A 19,798-nucleotide genomic window follows, 5' to 3' on the forward strand; every position below is an offset into this window, starting at 1 on the left:
TCACAAGACTAGACGATGAGCAATTACGGGTCATTAGACAACCGTGATTGTGAATAAGATCAGTCTGCTCAAAACATCGAACAGGTGCGTGTTGCCGCGCCGCGTTAACTATCGAGTGATAAAAAACATATTTGTTTGACCTTCGTTGCACTTAGTCTGTTACGGTTTGAGTGAACGTCACATCTATATCATCCATACTGAACTTAACATCATAATTCATCAACCTCATAATATATCATCCATTCAAAGTGTACTGAAATAGTACCAAAACCATATTTTATAAGTAATACAACCCAGTGTTTGTTTTCCTAATATGTTAATGCAATTGTTTTGAAATTATCACCAATGTGTAGCTATTCAATTATTAAGTTTACGTTTTTTTTGAGATGTTAATATACATAACTATTTTTGTGGCTTATTGGTTGACTTCTGTAATGCGACTAAAATTACAATGTGATCTAAGCAAGTCTTTTCTGAGGAGTGCTGTATTATCAACTATGACAGTTGGTTATAGTTAAATTTATTCTCCAATCATATGGATATCTGCAATTTGATATAGTGACCATGAGAGGATAACTTTAAAAATACTGTTGTATTTTAATAAAAATATGGTCAAATTTGATTATTAATATTTTATTAAATATCAGTAGAGATATATATATATTCAATACAGTTGCACGTATTTTTTAAAACAATACTGATATATAATAATACTGATATATAAAATTAAACTCCAGTATTCTGTTTAATCCATGTCCTAACTGCTCCGATGTCACAGTACACTCCCGGGAAATTTGGGCTGGCACATCCGGTTCCAAATGAAACAATTCCTACTTGCTTTCCATTTAAGAGTACTAGAGGTCCACCAGAGTCACCCTGTAGGAAAATTAGAATATTAAAGTTATACACTTGATACCTTTGTACTCAAGTAAGTCGTTGGATCGACCGTGAGATTGCTAAGTGAGAAGACTCATAAAAGATTTTTCGACAGGTTCATTAAGCGTTATTATCAACATATACCACGCATTCCACTATCCATATAGTATGCTGTAAAGTATTATCTCGGAAAGTAAATCGATGGTGGACATGGATTGAAATGATCAGCGAGTAGCGGAACAAGACGAAAGCTGCCTCTTTGTCATGCTTAGTACGAGTATTATCTGTATAGGTTTAGTCAACTCTACAACTGAAGCATTATTATCTGTGCTCATTTATATAGCATAGATAATAATACGAACAGAAAATGACTGTATTATGACAAATTATTATCTATAATACAAAACCAATAAATGTAACCACTGTGTATCATTCCTTACTACCCAAAGCACCATATCATCACACACTCGACGCAACCTTCCGAAACAGATAACATTATCATCGGGGCCACATTCAGCATCTTCATCATCAGAGAAACCCCCATTTTATCTACTGCATTTTATAACGATGTATTTTGTAATATCACACCGCTCCATTTCCTTTGGGCTTAACGTCATATTCTCCAAAGTTGGGGCGTAGTGCGAGGAAGAATTATAATTTTAGAATAATGCAATAAAACATAAGTTTAAGATTTCTAGACAAACTGAACGAAAATACGAAGACAATGAAAATTATAACGGATTCTTAACATTATTCCACATTATTCTGTAATGTTATAATATGTTATAGTCTAGTTTCTCTTTACTCAGGGCACGATGTGAAATTTCGTGATATTGCGCGATCTTAGTGTTATTTTATATTGAACTCGTTAGAAGCTGTTATAGAAAGCAATATGTATCTACGAAAAACTGTTCTGAATATTTTCCCACTAGAATTCGGGTGTCAGATACTATTTTTTTTTCATTTAAAAATAACAATTGGATTAGTATATTATATTTTACTGCAAAAATATAATTCAAAATAGGTATAAGCAAACAGCATTACGATTATAATTCGGAATATGACGCCGAAGCCCGACTATTAATTATAGACGGCTTTGATAATATAAATATTATATTATTAAACTCCCTAATTTATTTTGTTAATTTTATAACATTAACGTATAAATATTTATAAAATTTTAAATAATTTTGTTCAATTTTTATACACATAAATATATGGTCAAGTTTGAAAAAGGATAATCTAATTTTTAAATGCACAAATAGTGCGTAATTTATTTAAAAAATACTGTATGCAAACCTGGCATGAGCTTTTACCGCCTTCTTTAAATCCAGCACACAACATGCGAGTAGTGATTGGCTGATTGGATCTCTTGTAGTCTTTTGCACATTGGGCTCTGTCGACTATAGGAACTGTGGTGTCACGTAATGTGTTTGTAGACTCGCCATTAGACTTAAAGAATGATTATAAACATAACATAATTATATTATTTTTATAGGTTATATTACGATGTTGTCTAGAATAAGTATATGGTATTTATTGTATTTGTATTATTTATTGAATAAAAAAATAATTTATATAAATCTACTTGTTGAGAGCAACATATACTTAATCTAATTGTGGTAGGTATATGGAAGAAACTTTATAAAATGATGATATTAAATTTACTTTAATATGATTTTGTATTACTTATATTTAATAACTATTTTTATCTTACACGGATTATCATAAAAGTAGTAGTAAAGGAATTCAAATTTATAATCGAGTGCTTCACAAGCATAGTGAACCAAGTCCATTCTGGTTATTTTTGAGTAAGCTAGGTTCAAACATAATATTTGAGTATTTATTATTCCGTTAGGATATGATTGCAATTCTGAAGTTTATTTTGAGTCCATTTAAGTTATTGTTGTAAGGGATCATAACCCTTACAGAATATGAAATACTCAAATATTACGTTTGAACCTGGCTTACTCAAAAATAACCAGAATGGACTTGGTTCACTATGCTTGTGAAACACTCAATTATAGGATTAAATCATATTTACGGATATATACAAACATATAGCTAAAATTTGAGAGACAAAATAAATAAAAAAAAGAGAGAAGGTACCTAGATATATGAGGCGTCTAATTAAAAAAAAGCGACAAGTCCACAATTCGATATTTACGGCAAACAACGTTTTTATGGGAATTTATTTCAGCCGATAAACTCTTCAGTGTAATAAATATAGGCAAAATAAAATTGGACGTAGAGCTACTTGAACCTCACTTTTTAATTTATCCTGCATAATGCACATATTTCCGTGTGACTGTCTCGAGTTTACCGGATGCTACAGTATGTGAGACGCCATTTCCAATATTGAACGTTCCCTCATTGGCTAACTTAAACACGCCCGAAATCAACCAAGCTTTAAATAATATGAAACACGGACTTGGCGCTTTTTGTAATAAATCGAGACTTAATATATTTTTTTTCGTAAGGTTTTGTCGCGTTTTGGAATTAATAGATCAATACATATTGTGTAAATTTATACAAAGAATACGTGCGTATTTTTTTCGCGATTTTGACCAAATGTAGACTTATCGCTTTTTGGAATTAGACGCTTCATATGTCATTTAACAGAGATGCGTATACTTCTAAAATCCGATAAGTGCACATAATATAACTTCAAAAAACGTCCAAAATATTTAAAAAGTTGTTTCAAAAAAGATTATCACTCCCAGAAATCGATTAATTAAATAAATGCTGACATACACAATTTTATATTGCTTATAAATTAATTGAATCAAAGGACTTATGGCTAATGAGATATTTTAACATATATATAATTTAATAGTGTAACAGAATAATTGAAACAGACTAACACTAAAACACAAATCATCAATTACGTATTATTTTATGTAATATTCTAAGTATAATTTTATTCCTACCTGTAATCTACCCCATCCAGATACAACTGCATTCGTTCCTTTGGGAACATTTGATCCTGCGGCAGGCAGAGGTATTATTTTGACAGTACTACTATTAAGAACTATATCTTTGGGAACATAGATGACAGCTACATCATAGTCAAATCTTATTGTTTTATTGTAGTTTGGGTGAAGTTTGAATATCTTCGACGAATAAGTTGTCCCTCCGCTGTTGAAGATTGTGCTTCCAGTTCGGATGGTAACCGATTCCGCACTAAAAATATTAATGTAAATAAATATAATATAAATACAATTATAAAATAATAAAGCACCTAGATATTTCAAAATGCGATATTGTGGACGTATTCTAATCAGTGGCGGAACATCTAACACACTACACTGCACTCCTTATAATTTATAAAAGGATATAATTATTCCCCGAATGAGTGACATTGGTATTCTTCACAATCATTTATACCTCATTAATACTAACACTCACCTATTGCTGTGTAAACTTTAGTTGTGGTATTATAAAAAACAGATGTATACTTATCGACGTAATATGCCAATTGATAAAGAGAGCAGCTCAAAAAATAATATTTCTATTTATATTTAAGTCAAAATCATTGGAATCTTAAGAGAGTTAGGTTTAATACGTATTTTAAGGGCCGACGTGGTAAGGGAGAGTCAAAAATTACCATTAAGATTACGAAGATTAAGGATATCTTTGCGAGCTATGACATTATGATCTCATGTCTTTTCTCATCTATAAAATTAACATTTATTTATCATATAAAATATATTAATACCATAAAAGAGCATTGTTTTAAATGTCGTCGTGTAAAATAACCAAATTAAGCCATATTTGTTAGATCGTACATTTTTTTTTCAATTTATATCATGGCAAATACGGAACGCTCGATTACAAACTCCATTGAATAATTTACCGACTATAAGTTTTCATTTAATTATTAATTATAATCAGTTCAATTCGAAAAAAATAGGTATGTGATGATAATACAAAGTTTTTAAAAGTGTTATAACCAATGACATTTTGATATGCCAAATATGGCTTTAATGTCAATTTAGACAGGACGACGTTTACAACATTACGCTTTTATGGTGTAAATATATTTGATGTGATTATTAAAACTCATTTAGTGCTAACACCGCGACTGGCGCGTTTAGAGTCCTTGGCCATTAGATATAATTAACTTGTTATTTAAGTGCTAAAGACATGCCTGGCGTGTATCAATCGGCAAGATAATTAAATGTGGTAATTAACTCGTCAGCAGTGAAAGTATTAGATTTATTGGCCACGCGCCTAGCTTGTCTTTAGCAGTGAAAGACTTAAATTTTTATTTATAAGATGAAAAAATACGTGGTGTTATTATGACATATATGTCTCTAGATTTCAAAATCAGCCAAGTCCACAATAGATGAATAGGAGAAAAACAGCTTTTTGTTTTCTCAAATACACAGTCACAAGGGTGAAAGTTTATATTATTTCGAGTATAGAATATTTAAAATTAATAAATTCCACATTTTGATAATTCAAAAATGTTAGAAAGCAGTAGTTCTTCAGCAATTCACAAAAAAGTCAAAAATACCTAAAGGTGGACTTGGCTGATTTTGAAATGTAGCGACACATATACGTTTGTCATATAATGTATGTAGATAGAATATCTAGATTCTAGACTAATCTCAAAATTTTACCGCATTTTTTTTTATTTTAGCACCTTGTTTTTGTTTGAGCACTCGATTTTTTATTTGAGCATTCCGACCCTTAAGTGAACAATTATAAGATATTATATTATTAAAACGCCCATGGTGGCCGCGCGGCATAAGCGTTGGACTATCACGATGTGGGTCTCAGGTTCGAATCCTGGGTCTGGCAAGTACACATATTGTTTTTTCAGTTTGTGTGTGAGTCAGGGTATGGACCTAATAGGTTGAGCAAGTGACTGACATCCATTTCTCGTAAAAAACAAAATCTGTTAATACAAACCTCTACTCTGTGGAGGCCCATATGATCCTATTAGGATCGGACATGGTCAAAAAAAAATTAAAAATATTATTAAATAAAAAATTTTGACTTACGCATCCATGCAGTGAGCAGCTGTAAGTATCCATCGTTTACTAATAATGGATCCTCCACATCGACTGCGACTACCGGCTTTATCGATAACAAGACCAACTTGATAAGGGTGCTTTTCGATTGTTGTCTCTTCACCACCTACAATCTTTTCAATCTCATGCTTATCTACGCTTTCTACTCGCCCGACTCGTGGAAATCCTAATTGAAAACCATAATAACATAATGCATATAATTAAAAAAAAATAGAAAAAAAAAAAATAATAATAAAGGGTACTTTTTAGGCCCGATAGAACTTGAAAGTATAAAAAATAATACATAAATTACATTTGAAAATGGTTTCATATGGCCACCACGATTTTTCTTGATTGAGCGCATTCTGGACGTCCAATTTTGGGCCACTTTTTTGAGAAATGCTGACCATATATCAAGAATAATAATATGAACAATGTTGACTTCCAAGGTGTCAAATATTTCTGCTTTATCAGCATAAATCAGTAACTTTACATAGGCCCACAAGAAATAAAATCCTCATAAATATAAATTTCACGAGTTTCTTAGTGGCCAATTGACAGGTCCATTTCTCGAAATAAACTTTTCACCAAAATTTGATTTCAATAACTCGATGGTTGCAGTCGCCGTATAGTACATTCATGTTATAACTGAATCTTGTCCAGATTAATGTCATCCATATTAGGAAACGAAGAAATTAAATCCGTATTGGACCTCTTTCGTATATTAAATTTTTCAGTAATATTAATGAGGTCTTCATAAGATAATATTGTGTATTGGTTAAAATGAAGTGATATAGTTATAATATAATAAATAATAAAGATATGCCAATTGTAATATATGTATATAAAAAAATAACGTCTTTTCTATGGGAAAACCCAATAATTAGTGTTTTATAAGTAACTTTCAAATGAGTAAATCCAGCCTCATGGCCATAAAGGAATAAATTAAATCGATATTGGACCTATTTCGTATATTTTTCAGTAATATTAATGAAGCCTTCATTAGATAATAATATTATATATGGAATAAATTTACATGATATAGTTATAATATAATAAATAATAAGGATATACCATTCGTAATAGATTTATATAAAACAATATATAATATATATACTTGTTTTCTATGGGAAACTTCAATAATTACTGTTATAAGTAACCCTCAAGTGATCCTCATGGCCGCCTTTATTCCTTCATAATATGAAATGCAATCCTCTCTATACCTACAGTGAGGAATAGTAATCCAAGACTAACGTGTTAAGATAATGTAAAACATAAGACAATAAGAATGAAATATTGTTGTTATTGTATGAATGTGCAATAATAAAATATATTTACCATGAGTGCAGCTGAAGAACGCAATGACTAGCAAGAGATGAAACATTTGAAAAAAATACTAACAATACGACAAAAACTGTATTTAAATAGTAACATTGGAAGACAAAAATGTTTTATCTATGAATTATATTATTACCATTGACTGGTATTATTTCAACTGTCATGTGTATAGTATTTAAAACAAATCAAATGGTTACTAATAAACGGTTGTTAACGCGATAAAAATAATTTTACTGAAGATTAATATGCAAATTAAAATAAGTTAATAATCATTTATACAATAATTGTGTTGCTAAAGAATATTATATATTATTTTAAACATATGTGCATTAAATGTAAAATTAGCTATATTCGTATTGTAAAATATAACCTAATATTTCATTTTTCTCACCTGTAATAATAATTGATACTGTGATTCAAGATATAATTAAAATATATTATATACATCTTAAGTGGACATTTCAGTGAAAAAAACAGAGTATTCAGAGACACCTTTCAAAATGAGAATGTCTAATAAAAAAAATATCAATATTTTGAAAGATAAGTACATTAAATTTAAGTAAAGAAAAGCTAATTAAATTAGTTTGATATATTGCTTAGATATGCATACCAAACGTCTTATAACAAGATATATTGTGATATTTTAAAAAGATTTCTGTGAATAAATATTTTTTGAATTTTCGTTTAGTCGCTAATTTTTGAGACAATTTAAATTTGAATTTAAACGAAATATCAAAATTTTGTGTTCAAATATTTAAGAAACGAAAGCGATACTCCTATGTTATTTTATAAGGAGGTAGGTACTCACTTTTTTTTCATTTTCTTTTTCCGACCATGTCCGATCCTAATAAGATCATATAGGCCTCCACATCGTGGAGGTTTGTATAAACAGATTTTGTTTTTACGAGAAATAGATTTCATCCACTTGCTCAACCTATTGGGTCGATACTCTGACACATACAAAAATTGAAAAACAATATGTGTACCTGCCAGACCCAGGATTCGAACCTGGGACCCACGACGCTATAGTCCAACGCTTAAGCCGCGCGGCCATCGTGGGTGTATAGGTAGTACAGGTATAAGTACTCATTTAATCGTTATATTACCTAATTTTTATTGATTTATGAATTTAAACACTGAAGCATTATTAATAAAATAAATATGACTGCAATAGTGTTTTCTTTGCCTAAATGATTGTACGCATTCGGAAAAACGTTAATAGATATACTAGTGAATCTACCTAGTGAACGCGACAATAAACAAAAAACTCTGTGCTTGCACTCTAAAAATAAATCATTGCAAATAATAACGGTCCTAGTAATGTGATGATAAAACTACGTTAAGTTTAGATTTAGTAAACATAACGATTGCTTAAAGTCAAGCACTTTGTATTATTTTTTCCACATTTACCCTAATATAAGTCAATCAAGGATAACACAAGTTTTTATAAATTTTTTCATTGTTTCGCCAAATAAATAAGGTTGGGAATAATTCCCTAAAAGGAAACAAAATGAGTTCATAATACATTTAAATATTTATCATATATATATATACATATATATATATAAACATATATATATATACATATATATAAACACATCGAAAACATCCATTGGATTCCGGTCAATGTATTTTTTTAATAGTAATTTTTCTGATGTGTTTCTGATTTTTTTTTGTTCAATAGACTAATAATAGAGAATGCCACATTCTTAAGCTCTATCAATAATTAGTGATGCTAAATTTCAAAACCCGCTATAATACTTTTTTGAAATTTTTAAGATATATATATCGTTGGATTCGTTATTAAAATCTCTACGTGAAAATTTCGCCTCTTTCAAAAACCGCTACGATTAACTGTCATTTATGAAACAATGTGTCTATCAAAATACGCTATAACACTACTGAAACATTCAAAAATCTTTTTAGATTATACTATGACGCCTCTAGGCAGGGCATTCATAGTTTAGAAAGTATTTCTAACAACGGCTGTCTATAAGTATGATGCATTAGGAAGTGATGGAAGATTTTGACATCTGTCTCGTAAATCGTACAATTAATGCATTAAGCATGTATCGATGTATTTAATTACCGAATACTACACAAATTAAATTAATAAGTATAAATAATAATTAGTTGGGCCAAATTGTGCTCGCAGTCATTTTTAGTCACCACCTACTCAAATCCCCATATTTATTATTGTCACAAGACCAGACCATAAGAAATTACGGGTCATAAGACAACCGTGATTGCGAATAAGGTCATTCAGCTCAAGAGACCGAACGGGTGCGTGTTGCCGTGCCGCGTTAACTACCGAGTGATTCAAAACATATCTTTTTGACCATCGTTTTACTAAGTCTGTTACGGTTTGAGTGAACGCCGCATCTATATTATCCATCTTGAACTTATCATCATCATTCATCAACCTCATAATGATATATCCAAAGTGTACAGTCAGTTTACCAGTGCATGAGGGCATGAGGGAGTGAGTGCGTGAACATCCCAAGCCCCCTCAATATAATGGTCAGTGTCTGGCATCCCGTGTAAACCTCCTCCTCTAGATCCGTAATCCACCAATCACCACCATCATCTTCAAATTACAGTCCACTGCTAAAAGCGTCACGAATATAATATAATAACAGTTATAATTAATACGATTTAAATTTTAAAAAGTTGTCAGCAATATTAACGGTATTTTTTGGGGTGAAAATTATGTAGAAAGAATAATGATCTTGGATTAGAGATAATATTACCCCTTAAAAATGTTTCTTTCAATGTTAAGAAACGAAGTCTATATAATATTATTGTAATTATTACATATTTAATTATATTGAATGTTCTTTTTCACAATGTGTCATTCAATGTTGTTCTTTAGGTGTTATTAATCTCAGTGTGTTTTCGTCAGTCATTAATTATTTATATTGTTACCAATAATACATATTTATCGTATAATCGGATGAAAGTTTTTGGATATTATCGTTATAATTATTATCCCTGGACACTCTAATTTCTAATCTATACGCCACTTTGTTATTTTTTAACACTTTCACTTCGATTTATACGCTCTCGAAAGATCTTGAATTGGAATCGAGCATATTATCAAGAAATTTACCACTTAAGATATTTAATGTTAAAAATCACCTTTCCTATATAATTCGATGTATTTTACGACATTTTACATGCACTGTTAAAATTCGTATTCACGGTGCTTTTAACCTTTTTATTTAATTTCGTCTAGATGTGTTCTGAAATACTGCAAATCTAAAAAGGCACATTAGCGCACAATGACTATTGTAGGCTGACAATCTTAAACATCCATATAAAGCTGCATTAATTATTAATTTATCTCTCCTCCCTATTATGATACTTCACTGACTGAATAATTGACAGACTAATGGTTTTACTTTCAAATATCGAATCATTCGGGCTGTTAAAATTTAAATATTAAATATTTACGTAGGTATATGAAATAAATGATAGTTTTCTTAGTAATTCATAGATAGTAGTTATATTACATTGTAGTAAAATTTCAAATCAAAAGTTTATTATGTAAGTACTTAGGTATATTTTTCAGTTCTTTTTTATAATGTAAATGACGTTGTTTTCCACCTTTTTCAGATTATTTGAATAACTTTCATGCCAAATACAATAATATGCCTATAGACATTATAAACAAATAAAATCGTTAGTATATTATATGCATTCATGTCATTTATACTTTAATTTTTTTTCTATGTGCCTTTATGGATACCTCGCATTTACTATCGAGATGACATGCAAACTACTCTACTTTATGCTAGTCAAATGAAAATTGAGCCGGCTGAGAGAATATGCTTTATTGAAAACTACTCTTCTACCCGCATCGGGTATTGCTAATTTCAATTTAGCCAGGGCCTATGAAACCGCTTGCAAAAACCCTGGAAAATTCTTTGTAGTGCAAGGCGTTGGTGATTCTCATGAATATTTTGTCGTATTCATTGGAAACTGAAGACTGCGATTTGTAGCCGAGTTTTTCGCAGTAAAAGAAATATCTCATAAGACTGATATTCTGAACATTATACTTATCTTATCTTATATGACTGCAGTCACTAGATCTGAAAGGCATGAATCGTGATTACATGTCACCATTTATTATTTTTATTCTTTTTATTACATCAATACAGAAGTTAAAAAGTGCATCTCTTCCAGCCTCATTTGCCATGGTCCCCGGAAGGTCTCAAATGTCCGCATCTGCAATCTGTAATAAAAAGTTTAGGTTGTGCCGCTTCTTGCTAGAGATTTGACAATCTAGGAGTAAATGTATGACGTCCTGGTCGCATGGACACTTTCATCAGATGTTATTTTAAGCCGGTGCAGGTATGCTCGCATGACTACGTGACCTGTAAGAATCTGAGTCATCTCAAAACACAGCCCCTTATGCACCCTGATGTCTCGTGCTGCTGAAATTGAAAGTAAAAATTTTCGGATCAACTCCCCTGTCAAAGAGTTTGTAAATATATAATGTTTTTAGACCACCTTTTCTTAACTTAGTTTTAAATTATAAAGTGAAATTATGTCACTATGATTCGTAGGCTTGCCAACTATCCATATTACATGACGGATTGTTTAAAGCTGGACTTTCTGAGGAAATATTTTTATTAATTATTATTATTATTAAATTCAATTCAATGCTACACCAAATAACAATTTAATTATACCATACAAAGATTTTTACTCACCTAAATGGTTGGTTGCTAATACATACCAATTTTCAAATAAATCGCTTCCAAAATAGTTAACAGTCTCATTTATTAGGATTTTATTCCATTGAAAAAACTATAGGTAAGTATTATTTTTGCTACAAATATCTAAATATAAGAAAAACGAAACTATCTGATGGTCAATGTAATTATGTAAAACTGAAGAAAAGTCCATTCCAATAGAAACCTAATAAAGCTACACTATCTATCAACTTCATAATCTAATCAGGCATCCCAAGATAATGGATTTCTAATTATTATTAGATGTATGTATTAATTTTAATAAAATCCACCACTATTTTATAAGAACGTCACACCACCTGAAAGATCTAGCAAAACAGCTGGCTTTGTTATTAATTGAGTCAGCATTCACTTGATAGAATTCCGTTTAACAAAATGGTACCTAATATAAATTTTATTAAAATGTACGGTATATTTTTGAGTCGATAATTATTTCCGTTATAATACTATTGCCACGACTATAAAGATAATCGACTTGTCAGCTATAATTGTCAGCTATATTGTGGTGTATATTGGTGTCTATAGTTATGTTTCTGAAGGTAATTATTTGCGTCATGTAATCTATAACATGCGCCGTACGAGAAAAAGAAGACTATGCAATTAGTCTCTACCAGTGGTAGGCAACAGTGTCTGCCAGAATGATGCAAAATTTTAAATTGTGTTATTAAAAAAAATGTTTGAATGCCATAAAAATGAGCGGTATCGTCTGTTTGATATAGCTAGCTAAACAGGTGTTGCGAGTAGAACTGTAAACGGAACCGGAAGCGAATCTTAAAACTTTAAAAGCCCTTGATTACTTTGGAGTTGGAACTCTTAATACTAAATCTTGAAAATCGTGAACCAGAACTGTAACCCTTTAAAATATTGAGGTTTCGAAACTTCCATTATTGTGTACTTCTTTGATTTTATTCTTTTTTATTTATTTTTATAATGCTATCAAAAATACAATTTTATTAAAAATGATGTAAGTATTAGTTTTGGTTTTTAAAAAATCGTCAAATTATATAATTTTGATTGATAAATTTCTTTTAATGTTTACATAACATATATTTAATTGAATATAAGCAGAGTAGTATAAGTTATATATATATAATACATTAATTAATAAGCACGATTTATGAATCTTGTCAGTTGTAGCATAATAAGCCCATAATAATTAAACTCCAGTATTCTGCTTGATCCATGCCCTGACTGCTCCCACGTCACAGTATACTCCTGGGTAGTTTTTACGAGCGCATCCATATCCAAAGGAAACAACTCCCACTTGTTTTCCATTTTTGAGGACTTGAGGACCACCGGAGTCACCCTGTCGGTAAATTTTAAACGTTATTGTTGTACATACATAATTCTGAAAACACCCATGACGGTATCTTAGCGTAACTCAAATTAGAGAGCGCTTATGAGCAGGTATTAATAAGGCCAATTGTTAAAATTTGCCGCAATTAAGCATGGCAGTTGTAGAATTGTGGTAATACAAAGGGCGCAAAACCAAAACCAAACCAAAAAAATAGGTTCGATTCCTGCCGAGTGTCTTATTCTTTCGAAAAACATTTTTCTATTGGCCATATTATTTCTCATGTGTTTTTCAGAATTATGTTCTATATTGTTGTTCTATAATTAGAATGGTACATTCTTAAATCTCGTGAATTATTTGTTGAATAAAAGAAATAACGCGCCCAGTATCAAAGTGGGCCAAAGGGACAGGAAGGGCGAAAACCTGTAGTTATACGTCTTTTATTTGACAATGTATATTTAAGTATTACATTTTTCTTAATATACTATAACCTTTATTGAATACTTTTAAATAGTAAATTTAAGTGTAACTTTATTAAAAAAGCTCAGTTTGAAATCTAAAATATGCCCTCGACCACTTTTGATACTGACTATTCTTAGTTCTATACTAGTTTGGCCGTTTTTATATTCATTTGCATTTTAAAAGTAGATTTAGCATAGGTTCTGGCCATTTTTGATGCACGTGATATGTGTAGATTTGATATTGAGAATTTTTTGGCATTGAATGTAAATAACGCTGAAAAGTGCCTTTGCCCCACTTTGATACTGGGTGTCTCAAATAGTTAATTAAAAATTATTGTTGTGTTGATGTATATGAATGTTGGACGTATTTTTTACTAGTTACAGATTAATGCAATCTAGTCTGTATACAATATATAATCGAATTGAATTAATATATTTTTTAAATTCATGGCTGATTATTATGTAGGAAACTAAACAAAAAAATTGTCTCTAAAAATCATAGTTTATTAAGTTAATTTGTTCATAAATAATATAATATACAATTTCAAATAGAACACGCACTTTTAAGTTCTTTAAAAATACTGATTTTTACTTTATACAAATAAATAAATAAATACTGTTCTTTAAAAATACTGATACTCATTTTTTTAATCTTTATCGTCAAAAGAATTACAAAATAATCTACTATGTTTTATTTTATATGTCTTTGGCTTAAACTATTATAAACTCAATAAACTCTCAACGAACGCATGATTGAAACTGTACAATTATACTATAGTAAATATTTAAGCCTAGTTCAGAATAAGTTAGTATTTTAGTTGGGTGATAAATAATAACTAAATGTGTATGAACAGATAAATTTAGTCGAGTAATCGAGTAAAATCATTATTTAGTTGGTCAATCCATTTTATTTTAATTGTTTCCTCCTGATCAATAATTGTCTGATTTTTATTAAAATAATCCTTTAATGTTTTTATTAATAATAATAAACCCAACTCTGCCCAGAGATAACAAGTTATGTAAAGGTATATATTATTAAATAAAGTTCTGCGTTTGTCTTCTCTTATAATATCGATATAGAATAAAATGTTGATTATACATGTGTCTCGCCTACACTAAAAACCCAAAAATGAAGTACCTACTGTAACCCACCACGAAGTATCATATTGGAGATATACGTATTTTAAAATAAAAATGTGGTATACAAACCTGGCATGAATCTTTGCCCCCTTTCTCGAACCCGGCACACAACATGCGCGGTGTGATTACCTGGTTAATTTTCTTGTAAAGTGTACCACATCTGGCTCTATCTATTACAGGAAGTGTGACATCGCGTAAAGTATTCGAAGTCTGGCCATTTTCCTTAAAACACAGATATCCAATATAAATCTAAAGTATTTTGTGCCCAAAACTATGTAGTTTTTTTTTTGAACAAGGTCAATTAACAATCAAAAAAGTGAAATAAGTAAATAATGCCAAAATAATCACAACATCTTGTGATATATTATATATTATGTGTAACGTAGAAAAGGAGCTAACCAAATCAACACTGTTGACATAGTAAACTTTACACGGAAACATCTAAGTTTACTTACAAAGCTGTCCAAAAACTAAACCCTTTTTAGCACCAGAAGAGTGGTAATTTGATGCATATGTTTCTTTATTTTCACACTTAGAATCAATTGTTCAATGCTGCTAATACTCTCCAAGACATGAATCCGCAGTACGGCACATAATAGTAGACGGCATCAATATATACATGAAGGCTTAAATACGGTAGAATCTTTATAGCAACAAACACATTTCTCACAAATCACAGTCACAGTAGGACCATGCATCATTTCTCGAAACAGCGTCCAGTTAGGTTTGGTATTTGGAAGAAACTCCTCCAGTAGAGAGTAGCACAACGTGGTATGGAGAGGTGCATGCTGGGCATAAAGCGAAAGGACAAAAAGAGGAATCAGTGGATAAGAAAACAGACAAGGGTTTTCTATGTAATAGAGTTAGCTAAAGGTCTCAAATGGAAATGGGCTGGATACGTAGCTCGAAGAAGGGACAATTGTTGAACAAATCTAGTCATCCAGTAGTACACAAGAGGTACAAAACGTCCGCAATGTAGACCTAGAGGCCGCTGGATCAATGGAATCTGTAGAAGTAGGTATGTGGCAACGCAACGCACATGACCTAGAGAAGTGGAATCCGATTGGAGACGCCTTCATACAGCAGTGGATAACCACAGACTTATGATGATGATGATGTAGAGAAAAATATATTTTATTAATACTGATTGATAAAATAATAATACATTTCTATCGAGTATGTATCTAGATACAGTGAATGGCCAACATTTTTTCGGTACTTGAGATATGTCTAGAAATAAGTTGTTTTAGAAAAATGAATTTTACGATTATTTCACTTGACTTTTCCTTTTTGGGTTAAGGATTTAGGTGTTTTCTACTCAAAAGGCAAATTAACTGTGAATATACTAAATATAATGATAATACTATGCTCATTATCTGAAAACTCGTGTAAATGACATACTTGCTCTGAGGTATATGCTAATAAAATATATATAACTAGCTGAAGTACCCGGCTTTGCACGGGGTCGCTTCGTGGTTATATTTATCTTAGATATTTGAAAAATAATAAGAGGTAATTATTTCTTTAATATTAAAATATCTGTGTAATACAATATGGCAATATGAAAATAATTATAATAGGAGTAAAGGTCAAACATAAGAACACTAAATTAAAATCGAATCCAAAATATGAAAACGTTATTGTTATAAATATGTAATAAAAAAAAAAAAAAATGGATGGAACAAACAAACAACAAACTTTGTATGTTATATAATAATAATTTAGAAACCGCACACAACTGACAAAAGTTTCATCGCAATCGGATGAATGGTATAGGAACGCATACGAATAGTAGAAGAAGATGATTTTCTAATTCAGAAACCTTCGTGGGCATGCGCATGACAACTCACCAAAGTTTCATTGCAATCGGATTAATGGTATAGGAACGCATACGAATAGAAGAAGATGATTGTACTAATTCAAAAACCTTCGCGGGCTTGCGCACAACAACTGGTCAAAATTTCATCACAATCGGATGAATGGCATAATAACGCATACAAATAGAAGAAGAAAAAGATGATTGTAGTAATTCAGAAACCTTTGCGGGCGAGGGCACAACAACTCACCAAAGTTTCATTGCAATCGGATGAATGGTATAGGAACGCATACGAATAGAAGAAGAAGAAGATGGTTGTACTAATTCAGAACTCTTCGCGGGCGTGCTCACAACAACTGGTCAAAATTTCATCGCAATCGGATGAATGGTATAAGAACGCATATAAATAGAAGAAGATAGAATAGAAGAAAAAGAAAATAGTTGTAACAATTCAGAGACCTTTGCGGCGTGAGCACAACAGTTGATCAAAATTTCATTGCAATCGGATTAATGGTATAGGAACGCATACGAATAGAAGAAGAAGAAGATAATTGTACTAACTCAGAAACCTTCGCGGGTGTTGGCACAATTACTGACGAAACATTTGTTGCAATCGGATGAATGGAATAGAAACGCATACGAATAGAAGAATATAGAATAGAAGAAGAAGAAGAAGAAGATAGTTGTACTAATTCAAAAACCATTGCGGGTGTTACCACAACAACTGACGAAGGTTTCATCGCAATCGGATAAATGGTATAGGGACCATACGAATAAAAGAAGATAGAATGAAGAAGAAGAAGAAGAAGATGGTTGTACTAATTCAGAAACCTTTGTGGGTGTAGGCACAATTACTAACGAAAATTTTATTGCAATCGGATGAATGAAATAGGAACGCATACGAATAGAAGAAGAAGAAGAAGAAGAAGAAGATGGTTGTACTAATTAAAAAAACCATTGCGGGTGTTACCACAACAACTGATGAAGGTTTCATTGCAATCGGATGAATGGTATAGGGACCATACGAATAAAAGAAGATAGAATGAAGAAGAAGAAGAAGAAGAAGATAGTTGTACTAATTCAGAAACCTTTGCGGGTGTTGGCACAATTACTGACGAAAATTTTATTGCAATCGGATGAATGGAATAGGAACGCATACGAATAGAAGAATATAGAATAGAAGAAGAAGAAGAAGAAGAAGATGGTTGTACTAATTCAAAAACCATTGCGGGTGTTACCACAACAACTGATGAAGGTTTCATCGCAATCGGATGAATGGTATAGGGACCATACGAATAAAAGAAGATAGAATGAAGAAGAAGAAGAAGATGATGATTTTTCTAATTTAGAAACCTTCATAGATGTGCATACAACCACTTGCCAAAATTTCATTGCAATCGGATGAATGGTATAGGAACCATACGAATAAAAGAAGATAGAATAAAGAAGAAGAAGAAGATGATGATTTTTCTAATTCAGAAACCTTTATGGGTGTGCATACAACCACTTACCAAAATTTCATTGCAATCGGATGAATGGTATAGGAACCATACGAATAAAAGAAAATATAATGAAGAAGAAGAAGAAGATGATGATTTTTCTAATTCAGAAACCTTTATGGGTATGCATACAACCACTTACCAAAATTTCATTGCAATCGGATGAATAGTATAGGAACGCATACGGGACAGACACACAGACAGACAGACATACAGACAGACAGACATTCATTTTTATATATTAGTATAGCCTATACTCTTCCCGCAAGTGCAAGCAATAAGTTTACAAAGTTTTATCGCAATCGAATGAACGGTATGGCCGCGCATTAAATACGAACAAACAAACACACAAACACACAAATATTAATTTTTATATATTAGATTACGTTAAAAGGTAAAAGTCTTACCTTTGTCGTACCCCATCCAGAAACAATGGTGTTTGTCCCCTTACCAACATTTGATCCTGCGGCTGCCAAAGATACAATTTTAACAGTCTTACTATTAAGTGCTATATCTTTTGGACTGTTGATGACAGCCACATCGTAGTCATGTGTTTTTCCGTTATACGAGGGATGGAGTTTAAATGTCTTCGTGACGTAAGTTGTCCCTCCACTGTTAAGGGATGTGCTTCCAGTTCGAATAGTAACCGTTTTGATACTGAAAAAAAAAAATAATATTCTACGGTAGTAAACTATGACACGTATGACATAATTGACATATGCAGAAATTTTGATGGTGTACGGAAAAATTCAGATATTGGACCCCCGGACAAAAATCATGCAAATGCCTCCCTCTGTGTTTCTTTCACTGTGTTATTGTATTTTTCCTTAAATGTACTAGATTCTGACTATGAAGAAAACCCCTATGCTTTAAGTGAGCGACCAAGAAACAAAAATGGCAGTTTGTTATGTAGTGGCGAGGTATTAAATTGTATTATTAATATTTTTATAATATGTAAAATTAACTTAAAAAATAGTATAAAAAAACAAGTATTATAGAAAATAATAAATAATAGAAAAAACAAACATATTATAGTCACATTGATACAGAGAAGATTTTTATTTTGAAAATGTTTAGTAATTGATTTTTAAAAAGAAATTATGACAGGACTAAGAATAGACAATAGACCGGATCAAATTAAAAAAAACATGCAAGCTAGCTTGACATTTAAAAAATATATTGTAATATTGTGTATAACAACAATGTTAAGCAAATGATTTAATATTATCGGTATACAAACAATTTTTAAAAATGGTTCTTTCAGAAATTATAAATTTAGAAAGGTATTATAAAACATTTTTAATGGTTCGCCAATATTATACCAAAATTTTATTAAAACTGAAGTTTTTGTTTCAAAGTCCTTAAAACATAATATGGAGTTTCTGAGTCTGAGGCTGGTATGTTTAAAGCAAGGCTTACAATAACATAATATCTAAAAAACAAATACAAATTATAACGAAATGCAAAAAAGGTGGACATATTATAGAAAATTGTCGCTGTAATGTTGTATAATTTACTCAATGTTCAAAAATATTTAATAAACTTACTTAACCAAACAGTGAGCTGCTGTAAGTATCCATCGTTTACTGATAATGGATC

The 19,798-nt window shown here is 31.1% G+C and overlaps 2 protein-coding genes across 2 annotated transcripts; both read right to left on the bottom strand.

Moving 5' to 3' along the window:
- Window positions 1-726: 726 nt before the first annotated feature.
- LOC147063823 (trypsin-7-like) lies at window positions 727-7,396 on the bottom strand. Its single transcript, XM_085959084.1, has 5 exons — window positions 7,369-7,396; window positions 5,886-6,081; window positions 3,807-4,059; window positions 2,176-2,328; window positions 727-876 (listed from the first exon to the last, which is right to left on the bottom strand). Exons 1-5 carry the CDS (start codon window positions 7,394-7,396, stop codon window positions 727-729), a joined length of 780 nt encoding a protein of 259 aa, XP_085815210.1.
- Window positions 7,397-13,145: 5,749 nt separating this feature from the next.
- Window positions 13,146-19,779, bottom strand: LOC147063824 (trypsin alpha-3-like). Its single transcript, XM_085959086.1, has 4 exons — window positions 19,757-19,779; window positions 18,607-18,856; window positions 14,954-15,106; window positions 13,146-13,295 (listed from the first exon to the last, which is right to left on the bottom strand). Exons 1-4 carry the CDS (start codon window positions 19,777-19,779, stop codon window positions 13,146-13,148), a joined length of 576 nt encoding a protein of 191 aa, XP_085815212.1.
- Between the last annotated feature and the right edge of the window lie 19 nt (window positions 19,780-19,798).

This window comes from Rhyacophila brunnea, unplaced genomic scaffold, assembly GCF_057557595.1.
Source record: "Rhyacophila brunnea isolate RB1 unplaced genomic scaffold, BYU_Rbru_1.0 scaffold_8, whole genome shotgun sequence".
In the NCBI taxonomy this organism is placed as follows: Eukaryota; Metazoa; Arthropoda; class Insecta; order Trichoptera; family Rhyacophilidae; genus Rhyacophila; species Rhyacophila brunnea.

Excerpts from the sequence above, each read along its gene's own strand:
- LOC147063824 (XM_085959086.1), bottom strand. The coding sequence starts at position 19,779 with ATGGATACTTACAGCAGCTCACT. Across the intron at positions 18,857-19,756 it reads GATACTTACAGCAGCTCACT|TATCAAAACGGTTACTATTC; the intron begins GTTTGGTTAAGT and ends TTTTTTTTTCAG. Across the intron at positions 15,107-18,606 it reads CTGGATGGGGTACGACAAAG|GAAAATGGCCAGACTTCGAA; the intron begins GTAAGACTTTTA and ends CTGTGTTTTAAG.
- LOC147063823 (XM_085959084.1), bottom strand. The coding sequence starts at position 7,396 with ATGACAGTTGAAATAATACCAGTCAATG. Across the intron at positions 2,329-3,806 it reads CTGGATGGGGTAGATTACAG|TCTAATGGCGAGTCTACAAA; the intron begins GTAGGAATAAAA and ends TCATTCTTTAAG. Across the intron at positions 877-2,175 it reads GCGGTAAAAGCTCATGCCAG|GGTGACTCTGGTGGACCTCT; the intron begins GTTTGCATACAG and ends ATTTTCCTACAG.